Source organism: Mobula hypostoma, chromosome 6 (genome assembly GCF_963921235.1).
Source record: "Mobula hypostoma chromosome 6, sMobHyp1.1, whole genome shotgun sequence".
Taxonomy (NCBI): domain Eukaryota; kingdom Metazoa; phylum Chordata; class Chondrichthyes; order Myliobatiformes; family Myliobatidae; genus Mobula; species Mobula hypostoma.
The window spans coordinates 95009597-95022602 of NC_086102.1; the positions used below are offsets into that span (position 1 = coordinate 95009597).

A 13006-nucleotide genomic window follows, 5' to 3' on the forward strand; every position below is an offset into this window, starting at 1 on the left:
CAACACTATGACTGCTTTGCACTACAATGTGCTTTATTTGGTTGTTCTAATTGTGTTCTTTCTTGTATAAGTGTATATATGTTATGCCTAAGTTGTGTCTTTCTTGTTAATGCTCTGTACCTGGCTGCAGGCAAGTCTTTCATTGCACCCCACATACACGTATGTACCCGAGCACATGACAAGACACTCAACTTTGACTCTGTGCCTACAGGCCAGGCCGCTGACTCGCTACCTCCCAGTCAGAAAGGAAGACTTTGACTTGCGAGCCCACATCGAAGCAGCTGGACACAATGTGGAGACTTGCTACCACGTGTCCCTCACAGAGAAGACCTGCAGAGGCTTCTTGATCAAAATGGGTGGCAAAATTAAAACCTGGAAGAAACGCTGGTTTGTTTTCGACCGGACTAAACGGACCCTCTCCTATTATGCAGGTGGGTAAACGGACCCTCTCCTATTATGCAGACGGGTAAACGGATCCTCTCCCTATTATCGAGGCGGGTAAACAGACCCTCTCATATTATGCACGCGGGTAAACAGACCCTCTCCTATTATGCAGGTGGGTAAACAGACCCTCTCCTATTATGCAGGCGGGTAAACGGATCCTCTCCCTATTATCAAGGTGGGTAAACGGATCCTCTCCCTATTATCGAGGCGGGTAAACAGACCCTCTCTTATTATGCAGGTGGGTAAACAGACCCTCTCTTATTATGCAGGCGGGTAAACGGATCCTCTCCCTATTATCAAGGTGGGTAAACGGATCCTCTCCCTATTATCGAGGTGGGTAAACAGACCCTCTCCTATTATGCACGCGGGTAAACAGACCCTCTCCTATTATGCAGGTGGGTAAACAGACCCTCTCTTATTATGCAGGCGGGTAAACGGATCCTCTCCCTATTATCAAGGTGGGTAAACGGATCCTCTCCCTATTATCGAGGTGGGTAAACAGACCCTCTCTTATTATGCACGCGGGTAAACGGACCCTCTCCTATTATGCAGGCGGGTAAACGGATCCTCTCCCTATTATGCAGGCGGGTAAACAGACCCTCTCCTATTATGCAGGCGGGTAAACAGACCCTCTCCTATTATGCACGCGGGTAAACGGACCCTCTCCTATTTTGCATGCGGGTAAACGGACCGTCTCTTATTATGCAGGTGGGTAAACGTGGGCCTGGCTGCATCAATGGACAAAGACCCCTTGTTAAACCCTTGGCTCGTGCAGAGCAGGGTAGGGTTATCTCTCCATCTTCTGTGTTTGTCCTTCGTTACAGAGTAACTCAGCACAGAAACAGGTTCTCCAGTCTAATTTGTCCATGCCATGCAAGATCCCCACTTGACACACGCAAAATGCTGGGGGAACTCAGCAAGCCAGGCAGCATCTATGGAAAAGATGCATTCAATGTTTTGGGCCGAGACCCTTCATTGATGAAGGTTCTCAGCCTGAAACGTCGACTGTGCTCTTTGTGTGCGACCAATTTTGTGTGTGTTGCTCAGAATTCCAGCATTTGCGGATTTTCTTTTGTTCAAGCTTCACACTTCCCACATTTGACTTGTATCCTTCTAAACATTTTCTACTGTGTGCCTTTACAAGTATGTTGTAAATATTGTTAATGTACTGTCTCAGGCACGTATAGGGTGCCTACAGCTTTTGCTCAATACTGTAGTAATTTTATGTATTGCATTGTACTGCTGCCACAAAAAAAGCTTCATGACATGTGTGAGTGATGATAAACCTGATTCTGATGTGGGTCTCTATTGTGGACTGCGAATGGGAAGGGGGCAGGGAGAGAGGAGAGACCAGGAAGCACCAGAGAGACGTTCTGTAATGATCGACAAGCCAATTGTTTGGAACCAATTGACCTTGCCTGCGTGTGTGGGCACTGGCACCATCCCCACCCATGCCCCTGACACTCACTTGTCCCACACCCCTCCTGTGGGGCTGCACCCTCACCATTTCCAATGTCCTTTGCTTCAGCCAGATTTACAAACTCGCTCTCCACTCCACATTGACAAATACGGTGCTGTGCAAAAGTGTTAGCTATATATAGTATGTGCTTAAGACTTCTGCATAGTCCTGTACTTGCCTTGACCACTGGCTCTAGCAGCGCATTCCATGCACGGACCACCTTCCGGTTAAAAGTGTCTTTATTTCATTGAATAAAAGCCCTAGTTTGCCCAGCCTCTTTCTATAACACAGTCTCTCAACATCCTTGTAAATCTTTCTGCATCCTTTCCAGTTAAATGACATCTTTCCAATAGCAAGTGACCAAAACTGAATGAACACAGTACTCCAAATGTGTTCTCAGCAATATCTTGTACACATACAACGTAACATCCCAACTTCTAAATTCTCTGACTGATGAAAGCCAGCATGCCAAAAGCCACCCTCATGGTCCTGCCGAGTGTTTCAGCCCGAAAGGTCGGCTGTACTCTTTTCCCAGATGCCGCTTGGCCTGCTGAGTTCCTCCAGCGTTTTGTGTGGTTGCTTCATCGCCCTGTCTACCTGTGACAGTGTTGTTAGGGATATTCAGCCAATGTTTCTTCCCCAGTAACCCTGTACATCCTTTCCCTCCATTCAGTTTCCTTTCTTGTACCAGCATGCAGCACCAATGCATTGTGCACACTGACGTGGTTGTCCCAAGTTGTGCCAGTCCTTCTCCCCACCCCCCCGTCACTTCAGGTCTTTGACCATGCCTCTACTTCATTGCAAGTCACTCCATGTTTAAGCACCTCCATCAACTGCACCCAGGCTGGCATGTGTAAATGGAGATACAAGAACCAGCAGATGCAGATACCTGGAGCAACACACGATCTGCTGGGAGGACTCAGCAGGTTCAAACATCATCGGTGGTGGTGGATGGGGGAGATACCCATGTCCTGATGCAGGGTTTCAACGTGAAGCTTTGACGATTCCTTTCCTCCGCAGATGTAGCTTGACCCACTGAGTTACTCCAGCAGATTGTGTGTAACTGTTTAATCTGCCAGCACTGAAGCCCTCACTGTTATCTTCCTGCAGACAAACACGAAACCAAATTGAAAGGAGTGATCTATTTCCAAGCCATCGAGGAGGTTTACTACGACCATCTGAAGAGTGCGTACAAGGTAGAGGGGCTTCTGTTATTTTTTACAATGCTGTCTGGTGTAAAGGTTGCAAACTCTGTAACCAGTTGGCCAAGCAGATATGAAGTTTCTGCAAAGTGAAATGCAGTTTCCGCCTCTTAAAACATCCACACTGTAACAGCCAGTCACTTAACCCACCACTGATAGACATGTTGACTTCAGAACCATGCCTTTACTGATGTCAGGCAGACAGACACCTGCACTCAATCATAAATTCAGACTTTTCATTTCATCATCATACATATGAATAAAAAAACTAATGCCTGGTAAAAATGTTCAGGAATTCTTTGGTGATCAGTGGTGTGCCTCAGAGATCTGTTCTGGGACCCCTTCTCTTCATGACTTTTATAAATGACCTGGATGAGGAAGTGGAGGGATGGGTTAGTAAGTTTGCTGATGACACAAAGGTTGGGGGTGTTGTGGACAATGTGGAGGGCTGTCAGAGGTTACAACGGGACATTGATAGGATGCAAAACTGGGCTGAGAAGTGGCAGATGCAGTTCAGCCCAGATAAGTGGTTCATTTTGTTAGGTCAAATATGATGGCAGAATATAGTATTTGTAAGACTCTTGGCAGTGTGGAGGATCAGAGGGACCTTGAGGTCCAGGTTCATAGGATGCTCAAAGCTGCTGCGCAGGTTGACTCTGATTAAGAAGGCACACGGTGTATTGGCTTTCATCAACTGTGGGATTGAGTTTAAGAGCCGAGAGGCAATGTTGCAGCTATATAGGACCCTGGTCAGGCCCCACTTGGAGTACTGTGCTCAGTTCTGGTTGCCTCACTATAGGAAGGATGTGGAAACCATAGAAAGGGTGCAGAGGAGATTTACAAGGATGTTGCCTGGGTTGGGGAGCATGCCTTAGGAGAATAGGTTGAGTAAACTTGCCTTTTCTCCTTGGAGTGACGGAGGATGAGAGGTGACCTGATGGAGGTGTATAAGATGATGAGAGGCATTGATCGTGTGGATAGTCAAAGGCTTTCTCCCAGGGTTGAAATGGCTAACACAAGAGGGCACAGTTTTAAGGTGCTTGGAAGTAGGTACAGAGGGGATGTCAGGGGTAAGTTTTTTACGTAGAGAGTGGTGAGTGTGTGGAATGGGCTGCTGGCGACAGTGGTGGAGGTGGATACAATAGGGTCTTTTCAGAGACTCCTGGATAGGTACATGGAGCTTAGAAAAATGGAGAGCTATGGGTAACCCTAGGTAATTTCTAAAGTAAGTACATGTTCGGCACAGCATTGTGGGCCGAAGGGCCTGTATTGTGCTGTATAGGATTTCCATGTTTTTATGAAACCAAGGCTGCCTAATCTCCTGGTGTGGGGTTACACATTCTACTGAGCTGCAGTTTAGAGCAAGCTGAAGTCAGAAGAGAGAGAGAAAGCATAAGGCAGAATACAGAGTAGGGTCATTACTGTGAAAAAAAATTTTAAAAATCGCAGCCACTGGAAATCTGAAATAAAAATACAAAATACTGGGAAACACTGAGCCGTGGCTGAAAGAAGGCCATAGCTGGGATCTTAACATCAAAGGATATACTTAGTACCAAAAGGACAGGCAGGAAGGCAAAGGTGGTGGTGTGGCTCTGTTGGTAAGAGATGGAATTACACCTTTAGAAAGAGCTGACATAGGGTCAGAGGATAGAAACATAGAAAATAGGTGCAGGAGTAGGCCATTCGGCCCTTCGAGCCTGCACCGCCATTTATTATGATCATGGCTGATCATCCAACTCAGAACCCAGCCCCAGCCTTCCCTCCATACCCCCTGACCCTCGTAGCCACAAGGGCCATATCTAACTCCCTCTTAAATATAGCCAATGAACTGGCCTCAACTGTTTCCTGTGGCAGAGAATTCCACAGATTCACCACTCTCTGTGTGAAGAAGTTTTTCCTAATCTCGGTCCTAAAAGGCTTCCCCTCTATCCTCAAACTGTGGCCCCTCGTTCTGGACTTCCCCAACATCGGGAACAATCTTCCTGCATCTAGCCTGTCCAATCCCTTTAAGATTTTATACGTTTCAATCAGATCCCCCCTCAATCTTCTAAATTCCAACGAGTACAAGCCCAGTTCATCCAGTCTTTCTTCATATGAAAGTCCTGCCATCCCAGGAATCAATCTGGTGAACCTTCTTTGTACTCCCTCTATGGCAAGGATGTCTTTCCTCAGATTAGGGGACCAAAACTGCACACAATACTCCAGGTGTGGTCTCACCAAGGCCTTGTACAACTGCAGTAGTACCTCCCTGCTCCTGTACTTGAATCCTCTCGCTATAAATGCCAGCATACCATTCGCCTTTTTCACCGCCTGCTGTACCTGCATGCCCACTTTCAATGACTGGTGTATAATGACACCCAGGTCTCGTTGCACCTCCCCTTTTCCTAATCGGCCACCATTCAGATAATAATCTGTTTTCCTATTTTTGCCACCAAAGTGGATAACTTCACATTTATCCACATTAAATTGCATCTGCCATGAATTTGCCCACTCACCAACCTATCCAAGTCACCCTGCATCCTCTTAGCATCCTCCTCACAGCTAACACTGCCACCCAGCTTCGTGTCATCCGCAAACTTGGAGATGCTGCATTTAATTCCCTCATCCAAGTCATTAATATATATTGTAAACAACTGGAGTCCCAGCACTGAGCCTTGCGGTACCCCACTAGTCACCGCCTGCCATTCTGAAAAGGTCCCGTTTATTCCCACTCTTTGCTTCCTGTCTGCTAACCAATTCTCCACCCACATCAATACCTTACCCCCAATACCGTGTGCTTTAAGTTTGCACACTAATCTCCTGTGTGGGACCTTGTCAAAAGCCTTTTGAAAATCCAAATATACCACATCCACTGGTTCTCCCCTATCCACTCTACTAGTTATATCCTCAAAAAATTCTATGAGATTCGTCAGACATGATTTTCCTTTCACAAATCCATGCTGACTTTGTCCGATGATTTCACCGCTTTCCAAATGTGCTGTTATCACATCCTTGATAACTGACTCCAGCAGTTTCCCCACCACCGACGTTAGGCTAACCGGTCTATAATGCAAGTGTGAAAAAAAAACCTTTTGGGAATCATATATAGGCCTCCAAATAGTAGCCAAGATGTGGGGTTGAGATTGCAAAGGGAGCTGGAAAATGCATGCAGTAAGGATAATGACACAATTGTAATGGGGTTTGTGTAAGGGGATTGGGAAAATCAGGTTGGTGTCGGATCACAAGAGAGGGAATTTGTTGAATGCGACAGCGGTCCCCAACCACCTGGCCGCGGACCGGTACCGGGCTGCAAAGCATGTGCTACCGGGCCGCGAGGAAACAATATGAGTCAGCTGCACCTTTCCTCATTCCCTGTCACGCACTGTTGAACTTGAACATAGAGCTGCCAACTGTCCTGTATTTGCCGGGACATCCTGTATATTGGGCTAAATTGGTTTGTCCCGTATTTCCCCCGCTAAGGTAGAGCGTTCCTATGAAACCTTTCGTGCCGAAATGGCGTGAAACGAAGAAGCAATTACCAGTAATTTATATGGGAAAAATTTTTGAGGGTTCCGAGACCCAAAAAATAATCTAACAAATCATACCAAATAACGCATAAAACCGAAAATAAATAACACTAGCATATAGTAAAAGCAGGACTGATATGATAAATACACAGCCTATATAAAGTAGAAATAATGTATGTACAGTATAGTCCGGAAGATGAAGGCCAAACCGATTTGTGGGAAAAAAAATCGGCACGTACGCGCATGCGCACATCACGCGTGCACATCACGCATGCACACGCAGGTGACCGCGCAAGATTTCATGGTCATGCTAGTCTTTCCTGGGGTAAAGTGTCCCGGGATTTGACTGCTACTTTTGTCCCTCATTTGGGAGGAACAAAGTTGGCAACCCTAACTGTAAAAGACATGTTGAGGTGAGTTTAACCCTACTTGAACACCACCCCACCACCCCCGGTCGGCTGGTCCGCAAGAATATTGTCAATATTAAACCGGTCCACGGTGCAAAAAAGGTTGGGGATCTTTGGTCTACGAGATGGTTTTCTAGAGCAGCTTGTGCTTGAGCCTGCTTGGGGAAAGGCTATCTTAGATTGGGTGTTGTGTAATAACTCAGATCTTATAAGGGAGCTTAATGTAAAGGAATCCTTAGGAGGCAGTGATCATAACGTGATTGAATTTGTACTGCAATTTGAGAGAGAGAAGGATAAGTCACATGTATCAGTATCACAATGGAATAAAGGGAATTACAGAGGGGTGAGAGAGGAGCTTGCCTGGGTGGATTGGAGGAGGATACTGGCGAGGATAATGGCAGAGCCGAGATGGCTGAAGTTTCTGGGAACTGTTCACAAGATGGAGAATAGACATATCCCCACAGAAGAACTTGTTCCCAAATGGCAAGAGTAGACAACATAGCTGACAAGGGAAGTTAAGGACTGCATAAAAACCAAGGAAAGGGCATATAAGGTAGCAAAAATGAGTGGGACGTTGGAGACTGGGAAACTTAAAATCCAACAAAAGACAACTAAAAAAGCAATAAGAAGAGAAAAGATGAACTATGAGGGCAAACTAGCCAATGATATAAAGCAGGATGCTAAAAGTTCTTCTGGCGCAGGTGTGACCTGTTCAAAAAGGACGGGTTACACTTGAATCCTAGGGGGACCAATATCCTGGCGGGGAGATTTGCGAGGGCTACTGAGGTGACTTTAAACTAGAATCGTTGGGGGGTGGGAATCAAATTAAAGAGACTAGGAGAGAGGAGGTTAGTTCACAACAGGGGGATGGGAACAAGTGCAGAGAGACAGAGGGGTGTAAAATGAGGGTAGAAGCAAAAAGTAGTAAGGTGAAAAGTAAAAGTGGCAGGCCGACAAATCCAGGGCAAAAATCAAAAAGGGCCACTTTTCAACATAATTGTATAAGGGCCAAGAGTGTTGTAAAAGCGAGCCTGAAGGCTTTGTGTGTCAACGCAAGGAGCATTCGTAACAAGGTGGATGAATTAAAAGTGCAGATTGTTATCAATGAATATGATATAGTTGGGATCACAGAGACATGGCTCCAGGGTGACCAGGGATGGGAGCTCAACATTCAGGGATATTCAATATTCAGGAGGGATAGACATGAAAGAGAAGGAGGTGGGGTAGCGTTGCTGGTTAGAGAGGAGATTAACACAATAGAAAGGAAGGACATTAGCCTGGAGGATGTGGAATTGATATGGGTAGAGCTGCATAACACTAAGGGGCAGAAAACGCTGGTGGGAGTTGTGTACAGGCCACCTAACAATAGTAGTGAGGTTGGGGATGGTATTAAACAGGAAATTAGAAATGCGTGCAATAAAGGAACAGCAGTTATAAAGGGTGACTTCAATCTACATCTATATTGGGTGAACCAAATTGGTAAGGGTGCTGAGGAAGAGGATTTCTTGGAATGTATGCGGGATGGTTTTTTGAACCAACATGTCGAGGAACCAACTAGAGAGCAGGCCATTCTAAACTGGGTATTGAGCAATGAGGAAGGGTTAATTAGCAATCTTGTCATGAGAGGCCCCTTGGGTAAGAGCGGCCATAATATGGTGGAATTCTTTATTAAGATGGAGAGTGACATTGTTAATTCAGAAACAAAGGTTCTGAACTTAAAGAAGGGTAACTTTGAAGGTATGAGACGTGAATTAGCTAAGATAGACTGGCAAATGACACTTAAAGGGTTGACGGTGTTTATGCAATGGCAAGCATTTAAAGATCGCATGGATGAACTACAACAATTGTTCATCCCAGCTTGGCAAAAGAATAAATCAAGGAAGGTAGTGCATCCGTGGCTGACAAGGGAAATTAGGGATAGTATCAATTCCAAAGAAGAAGCATACAAATTAGCCAGAGAAAGTGGCTCACCTGAGGACTGGGAGAAATTCAGAGTCCAGAAGAGGAGGACAAAGGGCTTAATTAGGAAGGGGAAAATAGATTATGAGAGAAAACTGGCAGGGAACATAAAAACAGACTGTAAAAGCTTTTATAGATATGTGAAAAGAAAAAGATTGGTTAAGACAAATGTAGGTCCCCTACAGACAGAAACAGGTGAATTGATTATGGGGAGCAAGGACATGGCAGACCAATTGAATAACTACTTTGGTTCTGTCTTCACTAAGGAGGACATAAATAATCTTCCGGAAATAGTAGGGGACAGAGGGTCCAGTGAGATGGAGGAACTGAGGGAAATACATGTTAGTAGGGAAGTGGTGTTAGATAAATTGGAGGGATTAAAGGCAGATAAATCCCCAGGGCTAGATGGTCTGCATCCCAGAGTGCTTAAGGAAGTAGCCCAAGAAATAGTGGATGCATTAGTGATAATTTTTCAAAACTCTTTAGATTCTGGACTAGTTCCTGAGGATTGGAGAGTGGCTGCTGTAACCCCACTTTTTAAAAAAGGAGGGAGAGAGAAACCGGGGAATTATAGACCGGTTAGCCTGACATCAGTGGTGGGGAAAATGCTAGAGTCAGTTATCAAAGATGTGATAACAGCACATTTGGAAAGCGGTGAAATCATCGGACAAAGTCAGCATGGATTTGTGAAAGGAAAATCATGTCTGACGAACCTCATAGAATATTTTGAGGATGTAACTAGTAGAGTGGATAGGGGAGAACCAGTGGATGTGGTATATTTGGATTTTCAGAAGGCTTTTTACAAGGTCCCACACAGGAGATTAGTGTACAAACTTAAAGCACACGGTATTGGGGGTAAGGTATTGATGTGGATAGAGAATTGGTTGGCAGACAGGAAGCAAGGAGTGGGAATAAACGGGACCTTTTCAGAATGGCAGCAGTGACTAGTGGAGTACCACAAAGCTCAGTGCTGGAACCCCAGTTGTTTGCAATATATATTAATGACTTAGATGAGGGAATTAAATGCAGCATCTCCAAGTTTGCGGATGACACGAAGCTGTGCGGCAGTGTTAACTGTGAGGAGGATGCTAAGAGGATGCAGGGTGACTTGGATAGGTTAGGTGAGTGGGCAAATTCATGGCAGATGGAATGTAATGTGGATAAATGTGAGGTTATCCACTTTGGTGGCAAAAACAGGAAAACTGATTATTATCTGAATGGTGGCCAATTAGGAAAAGGGGAGGTGCAACAAGACCTGGGTGTCATTATACACCAGTCATTGAAAGTGGGCATGCAGGTACAGCAGGCTGTGAAAAAGGCAAGAGGATTCGAGTACGGGAGCAGGGAGGTACTACTGCAGTTGTACAAGGCCTTGGTGAGACCACACCTGGAGTACTGTGTGCAGTTTTGGTCCCCTAATCTGAGGAAAGACCTCCTTGCCATAGAGGGAGTACAAAGAAGATTCACCAGATTGATTCATATGATGAAAGACTGGATCGACTAGGCTTATAGTCGTTGGAATTTAGAAGATTGAGGGGGGATCTTATTGAAACATATAAAATCCTAAAGGGATTGGACAGGCTAGATGCAGGAAGATTGTTCCCGATGTTGGGGAAGTCCAGAACGAGGGGTCACAGTTTGAGGATAAAAGGGAAACCTTTTAGGACTGAGATTAGGAAAAACTTCTTCACACAGAGAGTGGTGAATCTGTGGAATTCTCTGCCACAGGAAACAGTTGAGGCCAGTTCATTGGCTATATTTAAGAGGGAGTTAGATATGGCCCTTGTGGCTAAAGGGATCAGGGGGTATGGGGGGAAGGCTGGTACAGGGTTCTGAGTTGGATGATCAGCCATGATCATACTGAATGGCGGTGCAGGCTTGAAGGGCCGACTCCTGCACCTACTTTCTGTGTTCTATGTTATATGAAGAGTAAAAGAGAGGTGAGTGTTGATATTGGGACCCTGGAAAATGATGCTGGTGAGGTAGTAATGGGGGAAAAAGAAATGGCAGATGAACTTAATAGGTACTCTGCAGTCTTTACTGTGGAAGGCCCTAGCAATATGCCAGAGGTCTGTGCATGTCAGGGAGCAGGAGTGAGTGCCATTGCTATTACAAAGGAAAAAGTACTAGGCAAACTGAAAGATCTTAAGGGGATAAGTCACCTGAACCAGATAGACTACATCCCAGAGTCCTGAGAGAGGTTGCTGAAGAGGTAACAGATGCTTTGGTCATGACCTTTCAAGAATCACTTGATCCTGGCATGGTCCCAGAGGACTGGAAGATTGCAGATGTCACTTCACTCTTTAAGAAGGGAGGGAGGCAAAAGAAAGGAAATTATAGACCAGTTAGCCTAAACTCAGTGGTAGGGAAAGTGTTGAAGTCTATTATTAAGGATGAGGTTTTGGGTACTTGGAGACTAATGATAAAATAAGTCAAAGTCAGCATAGTTTCTGTAAAGGGAAATCTTTCCTGACAAATCTATTAAGACCATAAGACCATAAGACAAAGGAGCAGAAGTAGGCCATTCGGCCCATCGAGTCTGCTCCGCCATTTTATCATGAGCTGATCCATTTTATCCTATTTAGTCCCACTGCCCCGCCTTCTCACCATAACCTTTGATGCCCTGGCTACTCAGATACCTATCAACCTCTGCCTTAAAGACACCCAATGACTTGGCCTCCACTGCTGCCCGTGGCAACAAATTCCATAGATTCACCACCCTCTGACTAAAAAAATTTTTTCGCATTTCTGTTCTGAAAGGGCGCCCTTCAATCCTGAAGTCATGCCCTCTCGTCCCATCATGGGAAACAACTTTGCCACATCCACTCTGTCCATGCCTTTCAACATTCGAAATGTTTCTATGAGGTCTCCCCTCATTCTTCTAAACTCCAAGGAATACAGTCCAAGAGCGGACAAACGTTCCTCATATGTTAACCCTCTCAATCCCGGAATCATTCTAGTGAATCTTCTCTGTACCCTCTGTAAGAGTTCTTCGAGGAAGTAACAAGCAGAGGAGAGGCAGTAGATGTCATTTACTTTGGATTTTCAGAAGGTGTTTGATAAGGTGCCAAACTTGAGGCTGCTTAGAAACAAAGAAACATAGAAAACCTACAGCACAATACAAGCCCTTTGGCCCACAATGCTGTGCCGAACATGTCCTTACATTAGAAATTACCTAGGGTTACCCATAGCCCTCTATTTTTCTAAGCTCCATGTACCTATCCAGGAGTCTCTTAAAAGACCCTACTGTATCTGCCTCCACCACTGTCGCTGGCAGCCCATTCCACACACTCACCACTCTCTGCGTAAAAAAAAAACTTACCCCTGACATCCCCTCTGTACCTACTTCCAAGCACCTTAAAATTGTGCCCTCTCGTGTTAGCCATTTCAGCCCTGGGAAAAAGCCTCTGACTACTCACACGATCAATACCTCTAATTACCTTATACACCTCTATCAGGTCACTTCTCATCTTCCATCCCTCCAAGGAGAGAAGGCCGAGTTCACTCAACCCATTCTCATAAGACATGCTCCCCAATCCAGGCAACATACCTGTAAATCTCCTCTGCTCCCTTTCTATGTCTTAACAAGAGAAAATCCCATAGTGTTACAAGAAAGGTACTGGCGTGGATAGAGGAGTGGCTGATAGGCAAGAGGTAGCGAGTGGGAATAAAGGGGGCCTTTTCTGGTTGGCTGCCAGTGACTAATGGTGTTCCTCTGGGGTCAGTATTGGGACTGCTACTTTTAACATTGTTTGACAATAAATTCGATAGTGGAATTGATGGCTTTGTGGCAAAGTTTGCTGATGATACGAAGATAGGTGGAGGGGTAGGTAGTGCTGAGGAAGCAATGCGATTGCAGCAGGACTTCGACAAATTGGAAGAATGGGCAAAGAAGTGGCAGATGGAATACAGTGTTGGAAAATGTATGATAATGCATTTTGGTAAAAGGAACAATAGTGCCGCCTATTATCTAAACAGGCAGGACAGGACAGGGTGCAGAGACAGGCGGGACGGGACAGGGGGGATGGG

General features: G+C 45.4%; 1 protein-coding gene across 7 annotated transcripts in view; it reads left to right on the plus strand.

The window, feature by feature from the left end:
• The window catches only part of LOC134348215 (pleckstrin homology-like domain family B member 2), a 308822-nt gene that overhangs the window by 285705 nt on the left and 10111 nt on the right, over positions 1–13006 (plus strand). For all 7 annotated transcript variants that reach the window (XM_063051250.1, XM_063051252.1, XM_063051253.1 and 4 more), the window contains 2 exons: positions 212–431; positions 3014–3099. In XM_063051250.1, coding sequence (XP_062907320.1) covers positions 212–431; positions 3014–3099 — 306 coding nt within the window. The remainder of the gene's footprint in view (positions 1–211; positions 432–3013; positions 3100–13006) is intronic.